This window comes from Macrobrachium nipponense, chromosome 40, assembly GCF_015104395.2.
Source record: "Macrobrachium nipponense isolate FS-2020 chromosome 40, ASM1510439v2, whole genome shotgun sequence".
NCBI lineage: Eukaryota > Metazoa > Arthropoda > Malacostraca > Decapoda > Palaemonidae > Macrobrachium > Macrobrachium nipponense.
Genome location: NC_061101.1, coordinates 30,217,839 through 30,238,137, shown reverse-complemented (window position 1 = coordinate 30,238,137; position 20,299 = coordinate 30,217,839). Strand labels below are relative to the sequence as shown.

At 37.1% G+C, this 20,299-nt stretch overlaps 1 protein-coding gene across 6 annotated transcripts in view; it reads left to right on the top strand.

Moving 5' to 3' along the window:
* Positions 1-20,299, top strand: part of LOC135212056 (heparan sulfate 2-O-sulfotransferase pipe-like) — a 441,937-nt gene that overhangs the window by 378,039 nt on the left and 43,599 nt on the right. Inside the window, exons 1-2 of one of the 6 annotated variants that reach the window (XM_064245390.1) lie at positions 17,253-17,389; positions 17,844-18,089. The exons of 3 other annotated variants lie outside the window; for them this stretch is intronic. In XM_064245390.1, coding sequence (XP_064101460.1) covers positions 18,019-18,089 — 71 coding nt within the window. In that variant the 5' untranslated portion in view covers positions 17,253-17,389; positions 17,844-18,018. Of the gene's footprint in view, positions 1-17,252; positions 17,390-17,449; positions 18,090-20,299 lie in introns of those variants that run through there. 2 more of the 6 variants (XM_064245389.1, XM_064245388.1) reach the window with 2 other exon arrangements.

The following is a 20,299-nucleotide window of genomic DNA, read 5'->3' as shown; positions in this document are numbered from 1 at the left end:
TGTCAATCACCATCAGAGGAAAAGAGTCAGCACACGGCTCATCACATCGCTTGTCAGCAGAAAAATTCACCTGCGGACGTGAGCTCAAACAGCAGCACAAAAAAATGTCCAGTCAGACACACAAGTTTGGAAAACTCATGATTCTACAGAAAAAGGTCTAACTGACACATTTCACAAAATTAACTCCAGGATATGACTGTGTACAAAAATGTCTCAAAGATGTATTCTCTCAACATGACTTTGCCCAATTATATGCCTCCAAAAATAATACACTTGTGAACATAAAAAATGCACACATCTCCATAGGACTACAATACAGTAATGCCACTCGCCTCTAAATAGTCACGAAACCAAAAAGAAGGAACCACAGAAATCTTCTCTTGGCTCAAAAAAAAAAAAACTCCATAACCACAAAAAAAGGGTCACCCACCAAAGATTAATTCCATCTCCATATATAAATATGTGACACCATATTAATAAGAACACCACTCCGGTGAAAAAAAAAAATATTTCCTCCATTATGTTAATAACCACATCCACATATTCCCTCTTAATTCTCTGATAGCCATATGTTAATAAAAAAAACACCACTCCAGCAATACAGAATAATCACCTCTATTTCGGCAAATACAAAAAATATTTACCTCTATTTCCCCAATACTCCATGTGGAATAAAAACAAGGCTCCAAAAAATATATCTCCAAAAAGGAATATAAAAAAAATGAAATCCTATCTCAAAAAAAAAATGTGCACTCAAGGCATCTAGCTCACACACTCACAAATATTGCCCCATAATCTCCTCAAAAATGTGTCTCCATTTGCAACAAAGATGGCTGCAAAATAATTGAACTAAACATAGCTCTCATCACTATTGGCAAATATCAAAATGGCCAAAAATATATCTCCAATATATTATATCTCAATTATAACTCCAAGATAATATATACCTCCAATTATCTCTCCAAATAATATATCTCAGTTCTCCAGGGAATAACTCAATGTTATAGTCAAAACTATAAAACTCTCTCCGTTTAGCATAACTGCTAAAAAAGGGCAAAAACTCGGCAAATAAAAACTGTCTAGGAAATTCTAGAAAAAATCACCAATGTGCCACAACTCATTATAACAGAACTCCAAATTCACAGTGTCTTAGCCAAGACTTCTCCATATGCACTACAACATAGGCCACTAGAAACTTAGCCAAGTTTCCTATCTCTCACAAAGTTGTCACAAATACAACAAAGGTATTGTGCAAGAAAACTCACAATTTCTGAAACACAAATATATATCCAGAGAAAAAATGTAGTACTATTACGTATGCATTCAAAACTATGCAAGAATTCTCCCGTAAATTTCTCTATAGCATCGAATAGCTGAAACACAAACACGTTCCCGAATAATGACTCTAAGTCACGAACTGAGATATTAAAAAATATATTCACACCAACTGGAGAGAAAAAAATAAATTCAAATTCACCCTTGATAAAGAAAACTTGTGTCAGCGATGGCTAACTTCCAAAAAAGGAGAAAAGAAAAATCTATGGCATTGTTAACTATTTCTCGTAACTCACTAGATGTCAAGCAATTATCTGCTGAACTCATAAAAAAAGGAAAAAAAATAAAATAATGTGTTGTTAGTTCCACCCAAATTCAAAAAAGATTTCACCACCCTTGATAGCATTACAACACCCACGTATTAGTATATATATAAAAAACTCAGTATCAGAAACATCATTATCGCAAAATCACCAAAATTTGCTATCATCAAAATTACCAGTATCAGTATAAAAAAAAATATCACCAATAATAATGCTTATCCATTCTCCAAAAATTCAGCACAAAAATTCAGCAAAAGTTCAGCAAGATTCAACACAATTCACCAAGATTCAGTCAGATTCATCAAGATTCAGCAAAACTCATCACTCGAGAATGACCGAAATATTCTCCAAAGTTACAAAAACTCAACAAATAATTAACACAAGATTTCTCCCATCAATCATTGTAATAATTCTCGATGAATAATTATCTGTAATAATTATAAAATAATCTCCCATGAAATATCTCAAATCTCTTGTAAAACAAGTCTCCCGTAATGATAATTATACTTAAGTAACCCTCCCGTGAAACATCTCATACAATAACAATTATCAATAACATTAATAACTCTCCATAGTAACAATTCTCTTGCACAGATCTCAAGTAAGGGTGAAATTCAAAATAGCATACAACAGTAATGCTGAACCTTATGACACACAATTTCTCCAGCATACACCACCATGACATACCACCATTGCCACACCCACACAGACACAACACCATTCACGGCACCGGGCATCACCATTCGGCACCTTTTTCAAAGTAATCCCTCCAACACAACAACAAAAATAATAATCTGTGTCTCCCCATTTTGTGTCTTCCAAGGCATAAGGAAAACATACACCCATACAATGCATTTCAATTCTCTTTTTATTTCCTTTTCTCTTCATCCAAGAGAAAAAAAATCTCTTTTCTAAAGAAAAATCTCTACGGGCATTTCACTTCATCAACTAATCAATCAGCTGATATCTTAGCATTCATTGTCAAGGCCAGACTCGCTTCCAACAGCCCGACAAAAAAAAAAAAAAAAAAAAAAAAAAAAAAAAGAAAGAAAGGAGGAGTTCACCCACACTGAGAAAAAAAAAAGTTTCTCCCCCCGCTGAGCATTGACACTCCCCCGTCAAGCGATAGAACAGCCCCCTCAGTCAAGTTATACCCCCGAGGCATGCCAGTACCCATCTCCTTGCAATCCCTCTTAGGTATGCAGTACCCACCATGCAACGCGCCTCTGCGCCGGTTGGCAGAAATGTGCTGAGCCCGTAAAATTGTGTGGCCGCTCTGTCTCCAAGCTAAATATGCTATCCAAGCACAGTTCACATGCATGAAAAAAACATCTTTATACACCCTTATGTGTTAAACAAAGACGAATACGTCTATTATAAACACGCGCCAATAAAGAAAACACGTCACTTCTGCTACTATGGGGAAAGAAAGAAAATTCTTTTTGACCTCTTGACCCAGTCCCATTTCACTGAAATATTTAAAAAAAAGCCCTTCCCTTGATAAACTGTATTTTAACACTCACCATTCCATAACGGGAACAAAAAGAACTCGGAATTCGCGTAATGCACTAATAACAACACCTGCACGGGCATCTCGGGATGCACTTGACATTACACACAAGAGCTACACTGAGTGCCTGCAACTGCTTCTAGGCGGACTCCCTGGGAAAAATGCTGAGTCCAATAAAATCCTTCTCCTCCCTTCTGTTACCGGATAGATATTTCTCATTTTTTCTCACTAGTAACTGAAAACTAACAATTTAACAATTTTCCACAATCCCATAAAGACTTTGCCGTTGGAAAACTATAGCTAAGCCATAACCCCTTGATTTTTTTAACTGGTCACCTATCTCTTCATTGGCGTTCCCAGGCATTAAAAAAAACTTTTATACCGTTTTTCACCGCCTGCCACCAACCTGTAATGAGGATATTTCCTCATTATTCATTTGGTAAACGTGTAACTCGAGCGTCAGGCAAAACAAACAAACCTCTCTCTATTCCAAGTAACTAGCGGCTCGCGACCTCTCTCTCTCTCTCTCTCTCTCTCTCTCTCTCTCTCTCTCTTCTCTCTCTCTCCACTCTAACAGGTAATTAAAATGAGAGAGTTGCATTATAAAAGATACATTTATTAACAATGAATAAATAATGAATGAATCAAGTCTTACAGACTAACTTAATTCAATTAAAACCCCAACAGTAAAATGTCCAAATAGTAATGATCACCAAATGTCTATTTCCCAGTCGGGACTCCCTCGGTCCCCCATAGTTCTTGCCAGAACCGTCTGTTTCAAAAACATAGAAACACCCCATAAGTACACACACAAGTTTAACAATCAGAGATTAAAGATTGAATATTATCACAAAATGTCAAATAGGTAACAAGCCACTCTTTGGCTAAAACAGTTCAAAACTCACCCAAGCAGCCGGACTATTTAAAGCACAGATTATAAAGAAACTTCCGCTGAGCACCACGGCATCCTGTCTTTCTCTCAAAGACGCCTCTATGCACAATCCCCCCATAGACTTGCGTATCATACATTATTAAAAGGAAGAGGCCCACATGCACTTACGAACGCACACTTCGTTAGCGCCTCACAATTACTGGCTGCAACCAGTTTTCCCAAAGGCACTTTGAGAAGAGTTCATAAACTGTCGTACATTGACTTGTCTAACTATGCAGTTTTATGTCACGCCACCTACAAAAACCCATTGATCAGCTTTTCTCAGGTCGTTGCTTCTCCACATTCCAATAGGTCACAGCGAGCATATTGGCAATAATATCATTAATGAAAACCCTAGGCCTACATATATATATATATATATATATATATATATATATATCTATATATATATATATATATATATATATATATGTGGCGGTACTTACTCTTCGCACACAGCTCTAAGGTAACGTGCGCCGACTTGGAGGCTGTGAAATTGGGGGAAAATGCTTTATCTAATTATATCTCACCTTTGCAGGATGTTCTCACTCTGGAATTAGCTAAAAGGGTTATAAGGAAGAGAAATTAAATTGAATGTTCTTACATTTACGTTTATTCTTCGCTAGGGGTTCTTACAAAAGTTTTTCCACCTTCTGAGTTACTGGGCTCTTGGACTGATAAAACTTAATTCTTTGAAAGGCACTTGTTGCAATTACGAGTCTATAGGCACGAGGGAATTTCACTGAGTATTGATTGTCACTTTCATTGTCTTCTGATTGATTCGCACACCACACTTCTGCACTTTCCCTCACTTCAGTTGTCTTCTCTGTTTTACGGCTGCGCCATTGCAGTTCTCCCCTCGGCTCCCCTCTTGGTTTCTCTTCTTCCCTTTTCTGCTCTGCTTCTGCTCTCTTTCTGCTCTGCCTTCTTCTCTCTCTGTCTGGCCTTTTTATTAGGATGATATCTTCTTAGCACCGCCTTTGGATTTGGGGATTTTGACTTGGGTGTGGCGTCTTCTGAGAGACTTCTTGTGTCTTAGTGGCTACGGACATTATACAAACCCGCCTTCCTGTCAAATTTTCTACAGTGATTCGTAGACTCTAAATAAGGTAACGCCTCCTGCCTGATGCCCTGGCTTCTTGGGGGTGTATCCCTTTGGTAACCTCATAGGTCATTCGTTGATACACATTCCTGGGGTGACCTACTGATCTGGCTCTGCTTCTTGATTCGTCGAAGTCCATAGGTCTATCTTGAAAGGGTGGAGCTCTGAAGAGTTTGGTAATTCCCTCCTTCTAACAACGGGTCATAGAATTCCTTTTTAACGTATGCCAGATGGCTCTCTCTGACCTGTCACACGAAGGGAACGGCGATTTATCATGGAAAGTAGGCTGGGCTGGTGTAGGCGCTAATGAGAGTAGCTCGGATTTCTCGAAGATGCCTGGGAGATATGCTCATCGACCATTAATCTCCAGTCGGTCACTAATCGCTGGTACGGACAGAGGTTTTTTGGGGGAGATGAAAACCAGATGTCTGAGGGCTAAAAGCTTAATGTTTGGAGTAACAAAATCCCTTCTCTAAGAAAAATCATTATCCGTTTCGTGCCTTTTTCTCTCTTATTAACCGTGCCTTCTTTCTTTAAGTTCCTTATAAGTCATTGCCTTTTGTAATAACAACACTGTGCCACACTATTACATATATATTATATATATATATATATATATATATATAATATATATTTATATATATATATATATATATACTGAGTAATAAATAAAGAGTAAATATAAATAAGTATTTTTATGAGTAAACACTTATTATCCAGCACTTCAAAAATCGCTTGTACACTGTTCGTTTAAATCATGTTTTTTTAAATAGCGACAGATGGCGTTAGGTCCATCTTGCCCTAACCTCGCCCTTGTGGGTTTGAATCCAACCATGTGAAATAGGACTTCTTCACATTGTCCCACTGGAGTCCAGCCAGAGCTCGTAGTGATACATGTATCCAAAATATTGTGAGTGCACACCAATACACACACACACACATGTATATATATGTGTGTATATAATATTATATATATATATATATATATATATATATATATATATATATTTATATATATATATATATATATATATATATATATATATATATATATTATATATATATATTATTGCTAATGCAGATGAAGTTGATTAATTATAAATATACGATTATCCTCCAAGTTAATTTCGGTCAGTTTTGGGTGGTTTAAATACCGAGGATTGACTTCCTACTGGAAACCTCTTTTATGATGAGTCTCACTGGCGGTTGTTCCATTGTTAGGCCAAAGATGACATCCCCTCTATACGTGTGAAGGGACAACGTAGCTGGTAGTTGATATGGACTGCCAATATGGCTGCTAAAACTATAATATTTTGTGTTAAGAGCATCAACCTTCTCCCTAACCAACCTGCAGAATCTTTTGGTGTTGTATTGCTATTATTCATTTTTATTCTTCTCCCGAATTGATACCTTGAATAACGGCAAGCAATTCGAAAATATTGAACATCGAATTTTGTACCGCAGCGGTACTATGATTTTTTTTTTTTTTTATCGAAAGCACCATATCTAAGTATATAGGTATGACGCTTCAGAACTGAATTTGAGCCGTTATTGACATTCATGAGAAAATACATGTTTAGGAGCCTAGACGTGTCGTCATCTTTTTGCTCTTATTACTGATGAATTGTCTTTTGAGCATTGACCCAATATCCTTCAGGTATACGTGGACTCTGAATGCGGCAAGTTTTTATATTTGTGGAGACCTTCCCGGCAATATCTTCGAATAGCAAGCTTGCCTTTTTCATCCACAAGAAGTTCTGTCTTTGAGATTGTTTGTCAATATTTCGTGGACTTCTGTCAGTTGTCGTATTTGTACAGTTATTCGTGGAGTGAGCTAATGCCGGAGTAAACTGGTTTGATCTACCATTCATTTCATGTTCCTCCAGAATATAGAACTCACTGTCTCTCTTTGGCTTTATTAATACTTCAACCTGCCCTTCCATAAGACAGATTTGTTGCTATCTTTGAAGGAATTTTATCGACATAATTTTTTTTCCCCTAGTACCTCATTCATTTCATTCTCATCTAACTTGACAGCTTGGCTGTCTTGGTTTTTTAGGCATAACAAACTATACTGAACCAAATCCTTGCAGACTCATTCCTTAGTTTGTTTCATTTGATTGAAAGTATAATAGCTTTTTGGTTAATTTTGTAAAGAACTCTCTGCTGGTGATCTATTGCCTTACTGAATGAACTGAACTGTTATGCTTTTTTACGCATCAATGGTCTGCATCGCTTTACTTGCTTTTGTATTTGTTTCCTTGCCTTACCAGATGACCTGCACTGGTGTGCTTTCTTTTGTATATGTTTTACTATATGACCTTTGCTCTTTATACTCTCTTTCGTATCTGTTACCTTACCAGATGACCTGCATTGTAATACTTTAGTATATAGATGGCCAGTGACGTTTTCCTCTTTTTTTCATCCATTTCCAAAGGAGATGACGCCTTCATTATTAATGTTTCCCAAATTATATTACTTTATGTAAAAGAAGATAATATTAAGTAACGTTTCTTCATTAACATTACACAACTGACAATAAGGTAACATCTAACAGTTTTTTCAAGTAACATTGCTCGTCAGAAACTAATTAACTTTGGATAACATTTCTCTAAATAAAAGACGAAAACCCTCAGGTGAATTCAGTGTTGAATTTGACTCTTTTTGTCGATGGCCAAATGTTGCAATTATTTTTGAAAATATGTTTTCGTTATTCAAAAGTCGGAATGTGAAGTATTTCGTATTTTTCATACAATTCCATCTGAACTTATATTAACTTAAAGTAATGCTAATTCCTAGTGTTAAAAATAGTTTTTCACTACATACGAATCGGTCTTCGAGATTTAGTATATGTAAGAATTTACCCAGATTTCTCTTGCCTGCATATGTATGTTAGGTTATGCTTGTTCGAATTACTTATTTTATTTTTAGTTGACACCAATATTTTAATTAATGATAATAGGTTCTCAATTAATGATAATACAGGTGTGTAATTCTAGAATGCTCATAATATATCATGTTATTAGGTTATGGTGCTACAATTTTGGCAATAATTTTTTAATGTTACTGAATTTTTCTGTCATCATCATCTCAAGCCAAAATTTTTTGAGATCATTTCCTTCTCGGTGTAGAAGCTATAGTAACTGCGAAGGTTCATATCTAAATATACTTTACATTTATTGTTTTGAAGATTTCCGTTCTATACATTTTGATTATTATTATTTTAAATAAATAGGATTCGAGGTAAGTGCAATACATTTGTATTTCATAAAAGAACTGTGATTATACCACGTGTCATGATAAACCAAAAAACGTACAGAGCAACTCGGATTATCTCAAGTTCAACACAGCCAAACTTTTTGGCCAGACGCCTCGTCATGGTCGGTCCGGTAGCGTTACTAATCGAGACTGAGCAATAATCGGTTTCGATTTGGATCGTATTTTCTCAGTCGTGCGTTTCCTCCCACCCTTCCTACATCTTGTTCTCTCCTCCTCCTCCTCCTCCTCCTCCTCCTTCCTCCTCCTCCTCGGAAGTGCGGAAGTCATATAAACTTGAGATTCCCTCATGCGTTCTGTTGCCAAGCGGTGCCTCGTCATTCCCCGAAAGATAGACGAGTCATCTTCCAAACAAATGAAGCTTCGACCGAGCCATCGTCTGGAAGAAGCGGAGATCCTCTGCAACGGGAGATGAGGGTCAGGATGAGATCCGTTCTGTGGGTTGATCCTTTATGAACCGGGAACTCTTTATCCAATACCCACACAGGAAATGAAATTTCTTAGAGCTGTTATATACTAAAAACTTATAGTTTCGGTAAGCATGGAATGAACTTTTACATGTTTAGTAAGGTCAAGCACATTTATCATTGTAAGCCAAGCTAGAAAATAACAGAAGCGCCAACAAAAAGAAAACATCAATAATAGTAATGATAATATAATAGATCTCTTATATGGGTTCCGTTACCATGGATTAGGAGAAGAGGCCGAAGGTTCAGATATCTTCACAAGAGGCTGGGATCCATCCGTATTTGGTAGTTCGTTACCAAGTACTTTTAGTTCTCTGAAAAGCTATTTGTCTCTCCGTCCGTACTTTTTTTGTCCGCTCTCAGATCTTCAAAACTACGGAGGCTAGAGGGCTTCAAGTTGGCATGTTAATCCTCCATCCCCAATCATCAAACATACCAAATTGCAACCCTCTAGGCTCAGTAGTTTTTATTTTATAGACCAGGCCACCACCGGGCCATGGTTAAAGTTTCTTGGGCCACGGCTCTTACATTATACCAAGACCACCGAAAGACAGATCTACTTTCGGTGGCCTTGATTGTACGATGTACAGAAAACTCTATTCCGCCGACGTTTGTTGAACTTCCTTTTCGTTTCTATACTTTATTTTCTAGTGAAGCTCATCGTCTTGAGATAAAGCACCGAGAAATGTTTCCCTTTGTCCGGTTGGAAATTCTTCCCTCTCTTTTGATCAAAGTGCATTGTTATGGTGAGATGAATCTGATAAGTAATAACCAGAAAATGGTGGAAATAAGTAGGCCAGTCAAGATTTCCTCCGAGTCACGAGTGCATAAGAAGTAGGTGGACGACTTCATAATTACCTTACAATCGGTGTTACAGTCATGGCTCATTGGGTCTTTATGGTTGCGCAAAGCTAAGGTGTTTTTTTACATCTGAAGAGGCCTTTTGAATATTAGGCGTTTGCTTGATAAGTAACTCGGCGTTTGTGATTTAAGAAGGTAGTTCCTCTCCCAGAGTCAGAATGTTTGGGGTAATTATTATTCCTTGATTCGTTAGTAGCTATTGTTTTTAGTTCTTTGTTAATAAAGAAAAATATTGTAATGGCTTTGTCTGTCCGTCCGCACTTTTTCCGTCCGCCCTAAGATCTAAAAAACTACTGACGCTAGAGGGCTGCAAATTGTAATGTTGATCAACCACCCTCCTATCATCAAACATAACAAATTGCAGCCCTCTAGCCTCAACAGTTTGGATTTGATTTAAGGTTAAAGTTAGCCATGAATCGTGCGTCTGGCACCGCAACAACATAGGCCACTACGGCCTATGTTTCATGGGCCGTGGCTGAGAGTTTCATACAGCATTATATGCTGTACAGAAAATACGATTGCGCCGAAGAAGCTTCGGTGCATTTTTAATTGCTATTTACTGTAAATGATTTTTTGATGCTGTAACACCAGTTCAACATACAAATATGCTTTTGGAGTTCAAGTTTAATTATGCAACATTAAGATACAGGTTCATGCTTTTCAGTGTCCTGTTTAACGGTTATTGTCGGTATCCTTTCTTTTACATGACAGCATGAAGTTTTGATGAACTTCCCTTTTCCCAACAACTACTCAAGTAGTACCAGTTACGTCCTCGGGCTTGTCAGACTAATAAATTTATATTCTTTAAAATTATTTTTTCCTTTACGTATTTTATGGTCATACACGTAAGTCATAAACCGTTCTCATTAATTCTGCAGCCCCATGAAGCTTTGCAGTTCTTTTTAGTCTTTGCCATGTATATCGTGATGGTCCGTTTATTCATATCGGAATATGCTGTTGAGAATTTAATTTTATGTTGGTCACTAGTTGTATCTCTGCAGTATTGAGTACGTACTTAAACAAGAACTGCCATGATTTACTCAAAAGTAAGAAAAAAAAATCGGAGAAATTTCGAAGTTCTGACTAGTGTGACCGACATTATTGTCGACAGTTACATATATATTATATTCTTCCTGTTGATTTATATCACAGAGAGGAAAAAATAATGAAATTTTACTTTACCAAGAATACCAAACATCACGTGATCTTGCTTATCAGTCTTTCACAATTTCCGAACATTTTGCAACGGCAGAATATATTAAAAATAAAACATTTATATCACCTTTACTGCTCCCATCATCATCATCATCATCATCATCATCATCACCACAGTTATTATTGTAACTACGTGCCTGTCGAGTCATCGGAGAGGAAGTGGTTGGAGAAGCGAAGAGGCAGAAATAAAAATTAATTGACTGTCTGAAGATTACCCAGCGTAGGAATTTTCTCGATGAGAAGAAGAAGAAGCAAAGACAGAGCAAGAGGTTAGAAGAGTCCCCCGTGGGGCGTAACAGATGTAGTGGATGAAATCCTCGCGATGGGCTACTGGTAGGAAGGACCCTTGGGATCCAGAGTGGGATGGGGGAGGGCGCCTTCACACCACACCCGTTACGGTAACGTTACGCCAACGGTACAGGGGTCTGTTGCTCTTGATAGCCAGCGCTTCTGGCGTGAGTTGGATGACTGGAATAAATGCAATCTTTTGTGTGTCTGAGGAGGAGGAGGAGTAGAGAGTGTCCTGCTGCTTCCTAAGTCACTGGGTTCTCGTGAAGGATCTCTTAGTTTGTGGTATTTACCGCAGCTCAAGTTAGAATATCCTGGGGATTTTGTCTAATAAATTTAATCATTTTTGAAAGACAAACACATACATATAAGTGTATATGTATATATATATATATATATATATATATATATATATATATATATATATATATATATATATATATATATAATACCAAGGGAATTATCATTGATAAATGCTTCTGCTCCGTTAGATACAACGATCGACTGTCTTTACCACTTGGCTGTCTGACCGGCGCAGAAATTTTTTTATCATAATTCCCTCCTGGTGTAAATAATTCCCAAAGTATAGCGATCTGGATAGTGAACGATACTTGTGGCTTAGTTTTAGTGAATATAAAAACTCACGTGTATGTAAGTGACAAAAATTCACAGGTTTACACGTTCAGCTTCTCCCCCAGAGGAGTCTCTCGAGAAAGGGAAAAAAATTATGATGACTGCCACATTCATAATTTAAATGCATGTATTGTCTTTATGCGAACGACACGAAATTCTCATCAGCAGCCGTTGAATCCATTACATAATACTACGCTATTCCGATCCAAGTTGCATGTAATCTCTCGCTTTCTAGATGTAAGGCACTTTCTTTGCATGTATGCTCTTTCATGTTTTCCACTTGATCGAAGTAAAAACACTGATTGATTCTTTTACTCACTCCAAACTTTTTTATGAGACCCTTTTAACTTCTCTATACCTTTTACCTTCCGCAGACGATTCTTTTCAACAGCTTCAACCCTTTATCTTTCATTTTTATTCGACGTCTGTTCATCGTTACTATAAAGGAGAAGGAGAGTTAATTAAAGAATCCTTTTGCACATTGCTACTTTGGCTTCCATTGATGCTCCATATTTGGAAGATCGACTTCTCCTCTGTTATGGTTGTTACGATGCCCACGGCATTTCTTTTATTGACTGTATCGCTCCAATATTAGCTTCATATTTTTATTATTTCATACCTTGTGATCTCTGTTGTTTTCTTTGAGTATTTTTATACCTCATTTAATGAATGTTAAAAAAATGGGAAGTTGATTGAGATTTTATATGGCGTTCTCTGCGGAGGGATGAAAAAATCTCGGATGTTCTTCGATAAGAAAGACTATATTGGTGCCTGTTACCCTTGGTTTTTTCAGGATTTGATTTCTAATAATAATGGATTAACATGGCTTTTGCTGTTGTTCCCTCATGGGATAGAGATTACCTTTTGAGGCACAATTTCTTTTATACATATTATGCGCTCTCTCTCTCTCTCTCTCTCTCTCTCTCTCTCTCTCTCTCTTCTCTCTCTCTCTCCCTCTCTCATCTCTTCTCTTCTCTCTCTCTCTCTCTCTCCATGCCTCAACTTAAAACAGGCGACTAACAATCAGGTACACATTTCACTTTTAATGTCAACCGAAGCGTACCAGATTTAAAGAGAGAGAGAGAGAGAGAGAGAGAGAGAGAAGAGGAGAGGAGAGAGAGAAGAGAGGCCTAAAACAGGAGACTAACAATCAGGTACATAATTAGTTTTAAAGTCAAGTGAACCATACCAGACTTTAGAGAGAGAGAGAGAGAGAGAGAGAGAGAGAGCACGTGTTTTCCTATAGCGCAGTTTCCTCAGTTTCCAGCTGCAGCGCTGTCTAAATAAAGCAATAAAGAGAATAACAGAAAAGGTAATTAACCGAGAGAGCAGATGTGAGTCTTGGTACGTGCTTGCAAGGGCTCCGATCTCGCTTTCCACTGATTACAGAGGAGTCGCTCGTGTATGACTCGGGTTCCGTTTCTGTGGGAAAAAGAACGTTTATCTATTTCTTTTCCTTCATTCGCAACAGTTAGATCTTTTCTGTCTGATACATTTTACTCTTTGTAGATATGATACTGAGAGAGAGAGAGAGAGATTTACGTTATGTAGCTGGTAAGGTCTTTAACCCTTGATACGTGATGTTTTCGTGATTGAATTGTTGTAGTTTAATTTCTTTTGTGTTCTGAGGTTTACTAATGTTTTGATTGATTGATTCAGGTGCTATTGCACTATAGACAAACCGGTACTGGTTTTGTGACTGTAAGTATATTCATTGTATATATATTGTATATACTATGTGTATTACATATACGTGTGTGTATTGATATCAACGTTAACCCGTTTCCCTAAGACCGGGTTTTGGTCTATAGGGAAAAGCGCAGAAGGTCCAAACCCCTTCACCATTTACATCTTATTCTGTAGGCACTTTCATACTTCCAGAATATTAAGACCTTTCCTCTCCAGTGCTTTGCTCATTAACCTTCTCTTAGGATTTACTATCTTTTATCCCTTTGTTTTTAGTTTTCTGTTAAGAAAACGATTGAGATGGCTATTTGTCTGTCCTTCGCAGTTTTTCTGTCCGCCCTCAGATCATAAAAACTACTGAGGCTAGAGGGCTGCAAGTTGTTATGTTAAACATCCACCCTCCAATCATCAAACATACCAAATTGCAGCCCTCTAGCCTCAGTAGTCTTTAATTTATTTAAGGTTAAGTTAGCCATGATGGTGCATCTGATACCGCTATAGGTGCCAACAGGACAGGCCACTACTGGACCGTGGCTGAAATTTTCATGGGCCTTTTTTTCTGAAATTCATCTCATGTTATGTTTTTCTTACATTAAACTTTTATTTTCTCGTCCCTGCGGATATATATATGATTGATGCATTCATAAGGATATACTCACTCCCTCCAATTTACAAAGCTGCAGTATTGCTTAGAAAACACTACAAACTTGAATAAGCGACTACTTATATAAAGAATTACTTTCACGAAGAGGACCTTCTCCAGCAGAGAGATATATTGCAGTTTTTTAAACACTCAAACAGACTGGAAACCTTTCTACCATCCTGTACCCACACATTCTTTCAGTTGTCCCTATGGCTGCATCATGGATTTTCATAAGCTTCATGGGAATATAAATCTGTGTATGATTGCATTTGTAGAACATGAAAGGGTGGTTGTGCTAGGTGATATATATGTAAAAGTAGGTAACAAAATGAGATGACATATTTGGGGAGTATGGAATTTCTGAGTTACGTGAGAATTGGGATAGGCTTGTGGAAATGTACTCAGAAAGAGGCTTAATTATTGTAAATACGTGGTTAGCACAGAGTAAATGTAAGGGCAGTTTAATGGATGTGGTGATGAAAATAAGAGTGGCTGTAGGTATATGTGAATATTATTTGGCTGAAGCAAAATTTTGGTGGAGAGTAAGGAGGATGTGGCTGTAAATGTAATTTAATACAGATCAACAGGATAGAAAGGAAACTGGGGAAAACATATAAGGAGTAAATATAGGTGAGCTATTTAGGTTAGAGTTGAAGGGTTGATACTGAGGTGGAGCGAATAAAGGTGTAGGTAAAATTCGAGGATGGTGTCACATGGACAGCAGGACGTGATTGTGGGTATACAATGGTAGGTAAGAGGCACGGTCTAGTAGATAGACCGTGGGTAGAAGGAATAATAACATTAGGTGGTGGGGTGAAGAACAACGGCTATAGCACAGGGAAAAGAGATAATCGTGTACAGAGATATAAGTGGCTGGATAGAATACTCGTAGTAAAAAAGAAAGAAATAAGGGTAGAGAAATTGCGAAACTTAAATAGAGAATAGAAGGGTTCCTGAGGAATAAGTGAAAGGAATAATTGTTCCATTGTACGAAAGGAAAGGTGATAGTAGCAATTAATGAATCACAGGGGCATGATGTTATTTAGTATGCCAAGGCAGTTAGGAGGAAGGCTTTTGATTGAGAGAGTAAAACAAATGATACAACGACCATTAGGGGAAGAACATTGTGAGTTTAGAAAATGAAGAGGGTATGGATCTATTTCTTGTTTTGGAATAGGTATATTTCCTCATATATATGTATATATGTATGTGTGTGTATAGAGAGGAGGAAATAAAAATCATAATTAAATTTAGTAAGTAACAGAGACCTGCTCACTGTGTCGCAGTTATTTTTTGTTGTCTTTTAAAGATTAGGAGTCTCGGTGGTAATGGCCGGTTTGCGTGAGTTATGCGATTTGTGCTAATTGCTCTATAGTTCCACAGTAATTATTGCAAGCTTTTAAGTATCAAAATGCTTGTGGTATTTTTGCAGTAAAGAATTAGTTCGTAACTTTTGTTGATCAAAAGTGATGAACTGTATTTTTGTTGGTTTTATTCTTAAATGAATACTGTTCGTCTATATTAGCTCCATGTTTTTGTCGTCACAAAAGATAGCACATCAAGGGAATCGTCATATCTTTTTTTAAGGACTGACTGCGTTGGTGTGAATGAGGGGAGCGTTGTTACTGTAGCGTTAAGTCTTCTCCAGCAAAAGGTGCTGCAGTCATCTGCAGGGCACGAGTTTTTTCTTTCTCTCCAGTGTGCGGATGCAGTCCCGTTGTTGGTTCATACATAAGGTGGTCTATGGCGGTAAGTGGCTTCTAGTACCCCTTTAATGCCTTGCCTTTCTAGCTCTTCATCTGTCCCTCTGTCTATCATTATCTAAGTAGATATCTGCTAAACTGGTGTGTGTGTGTGTGTGTGTGTGCGTGCGTCCCTACCCTTACATATCTGTTTATTTTAGTGTAAATGCTACAGAAATGCATAGACTGAGGAAAGGAATCTGTTTCGTAGCATAATTTTCTGTTGAAGATGTAGGAAAGAAGAGGTTAAATAACTTAACCAACTGACGTCAGGAAAGCAGCAGTCAGCTGCAAAAGATTTGGAGAGAGAAAAAAAAAGTTAATGTCATGTGGGAGATTTGGTCATGTGGCGAGAATGAGAGGTGATAACTGAATAAATTGGGTGTTCATACATCTGTTACCATGAAAGGAAAGAGAATTGAGAAGCTTACAAAATGCTGCATTGATGGTTTTACAGAAATTTCAAGAAGAGGACCTTAGGAAGTGCATGTGTGTTTCTCAGTCAATATCGAAATTAACCTACTTTGGGAATACTCAGGGTCAAAGGCGTTATATTTCTAAGCCCTCATACCCAGAGGGTAAATGTTATTCCCAAAATAAAGTGGAATCCATTTTTTTAGCTTTATATTTGATTGAATGTACGGAAAGTAATAATAATAATATGGTTTAGTACTTTTACACACCAATTTTCCATATTACTTACCACACCTTTTAAGTTCATTGCTAAAACCAGCGGTGGTATTTTGATGATCGTTTACGGTATAATTAACCAACCACACTTTACCAGCGACTTCCCATACATTCTCTTCAAACCACTTGCTCTGTTTGTGTATGTTTTTACAAGCTTCATTGGGTACGCGTAGACAGACATGCTGGACATTGTATATGCACCTTTGTACGTAGTTATTTTGCATACACCGTAAGCACCACTGCACAGTGGAATAATTCACATCTTAACGTACAAATTTACATATGTACATTTGACTTCTTTGGATGTATGTAGCCACTGATGGTTTGCTTATTTATAAGTATCTAAATTTAGAAATCGAAAATAAGTAGGTAGTTATTGTTGTTGTAGCATGATACTCTTATATTTTTATTGCTCATCATGAATACTAACATTTTTCTAAGGAAGGAGAAATCCGTATTCCTGAGGCAATGTACTTTCAACATCAAGAGACAGTTTTTATTAGATCACTCTAAAAGTCATCCACCCTACGAGACAGGTGTTAGCAGCGGCCTCAAACTAAGACCTTTCGTCATTAAACAGTTGGTCGCTCCAGGATAGACTCGTTCAATGGGTGTGCGCGTAGTTTGTTCCACTGGCTCAGGTCTTGCACGCCCACTGGACCAAAGAGTAGCGGTATAGTAAATTTGGCCCTCAGCACTCACCCTTCGGTGTGCTGCCGGTTAGGCTCATCGCTCGGTTTGCCAGACGTACGAGATTTCACAGTGTAGTTTATCTTTATTGATATATTTGTTTCTATTAGATAATAATTATATAGAGGTAAAATAATCTCGCAGCATTATAATTACTGAAACTTATTTGTTTTTGGATAAAATTGCTTGGATTTAAAGCATTTCATCTCTGTACGAGTGTACGAGTTTAATTAGCGTACCTGTGCTAGTAGTTCGGCGTCACCTCGAGCCCGCAATTGAAAACTGTACGAACTTTACTGTGCATCTTTTGAGCCAGGTGTGAGACGAACTGCGTTCCCCGTTCGTCTACAAAAAGGCCATTTCACTTCCTGTGTTCTCCAGTATTGCAAAAAACCTTATGAGTCGGGGCTGACTTAATTCTGTGATAAACTGTCGTTTTACTCTGTAAAAAATTATAAGTTTTAGGATTCTTTATATATTAATTTATTTGTAATATGTAGACGTTCCGTAGATTTCACGAACCAGTAAGGACAGTTAATGAAACCGATAGAGAGGCAAAAGTAAATATCATGGTTTTTCACCGTGGCAGCGTCTGACCTCTTCCTAGGGAACACACAAGGTTTTCCAAGACCTTCCTCCCTATGAAAATCTGAAAGACTGTTTTTGACATCCAGGAGAAAATAAAAATGAAATTTTGGCTGATCATGCGACGATGGAGGAATACCGACGGCTTTGCCACCCTCTATGGTTTTGTCAGGTGAGTAGCTGTTTTCGGCTTGGTTTGGTCATTATTATTATGGTTATTAGTATTTCAGATATGACGATTAATTATACTTTCTCAAGTGTTTCCCTTTGCTTCCAATTCTTTCAAGTTATCAAATGGCATGTTTTGCTTTATGTAGTATGTTGCAGTCTCTTTTTCTATGCTTGGTGATTTGTGAATTCAATTCTCTCAATTGCTAGTTATTTATTTACAATTTTTTACTTTTTGGCTCTTGATGTCTACTGTTAATTATATGCTAATTTCTCAAAGTGGTTATTTTCTCATTTTTGTATGCATTCCACATGTTATCTTTTATAAACCACATCCGTATCTGCTCAAGGAAAACAGCAGCAGTAACAATGACCCTGGTTCATGGTCAATAGGGCAAATGCCAGACGTTTTTGGAAAGAAGGCGTGGTTGTTACATCTGTTAGGGCTCATTATATCATTTGCTTTCCTCTGAACTGTATGTCGTGAGTACTGTAACCAGTTTTTAGTAACAATAAATAGCAGACACTTTTGTTCATTTTTCTCGTCTTCAGTGGTTAGGACTCTCGTTTCACCAGCAAGCGGTCCTTGGTTCTCTTCCCAAGAGAGTCGTCACGTATTTGGTGCATTCAGTTGAATTCTGTGGTTTCATTGTTGACAAATAAATTAGTAAACTGGTTGTCACGCGGAAAAGTGTGACATTACAAAGATAAATATATATATATATATATATATATATATATATATATATATATATATATGTATATATATATATATATATATATATATATATGTGTGTGTGTGTGTGTGTGTGTGTATGTGTGTGTGTGTGTGTGTATATATATATATATATATATATTACATAAGTATGTGCGTGTGTGTATGTGTATGGTTATTAGTTTTATACAAATGGGGCTGTGTATATAATTATACTTTTGAAAGGGAAAATTATGGCTACTAAGAGGAAAAAAGCTGGTTGAATATTAAATGTGAATAGTTGCTTACCTCAACCTGTGACTGGTTGTGCCCACCAAGGTGTAGGCAACATAAATATCCAATCCATTTCTCTTTGCATCGATTGGCTTTAATATACGAAAGCTGTCTTAACTCTAATAGAAAAAATTTAAGTTTATGATTTGTTTTTCGTGGATATAGTGCCAACATTTGTATTTAACATATGCTTTCACATACACATATATAAAAATAGTCAGTTCACTATACCTCGCGAATAACTTATACCTAAGGGGAATTATAAATAATTGAGAAGTGCTTCGTCATCTCAGCTCAGTGGTAAGTCACTTTTAAAAAAATCGGAAATCCGAAAAAACAATAAAATCGTAACATTAGCGTTTTTAGTTCACTTAATTTCGAATATCATTTTGCGAATTAAACTGCCATGTTGCATACTTAGCAACTGTAAAACGCCCTCTGTGACTTCTCACGTAATGTCTGTTTTTGGATTGTGCGTTTCTTCAGTCAGTTCCTTGGTATTAACCCGGTATGTATCCACCTACTCCGAGGTGACAGTATTAAGCAAGGTGGAAACTCCTTGGGACGCTTTGTTTAGTATTAGCCTTCCGCGGATCAAAGTTTGATTTACACCCATTTCTATACTGTGTGGTCGACAAATTATATTAATAAACGATATCTTCTTGCAGCCTTCTACTTGACTTGGCATGAGTTTACCCTGGACTTTAACAGAGGTGGATACATACCGGGTTAATTCCCAGTTCCTTTAGGCCTGTGTTTCTCTGTGCTAGTAGCGAATACAAATTCCTTAGAAACTCATATGAGGCTGATAAGGATTGGGTTTCATACCTCGATGCATTGTTTGGGAGAGCGTCTTTAGTTTACTTTAATTCCTTAGGATATCATCGATGGTAATAATATGACAAAACGTCTGCATACTTTATGCTTTTATAACGTTGATAGCTTGCATGAATAATGTAAAAATATTAATCTTTTGTTAAATGCACATCGTGTTAGTCTAACTAACATAGTTCTTTTTATAGAAAAATTTAGTTATAAAGTGAATGACATAGTGATTATTAATATTATTGTACCTTTTTTATTAGTTTTCATTTAGCTAAAGGGATTAATAGATGCTTCTGGTATTCGTAAGGCATTTAAGCCTACGTTGATAGTGGTACGGTGTACGGATGTTTACAACAAACAGTTATGGCCATTTCCAGCATTAGAAAAATGAACGTTTTTAC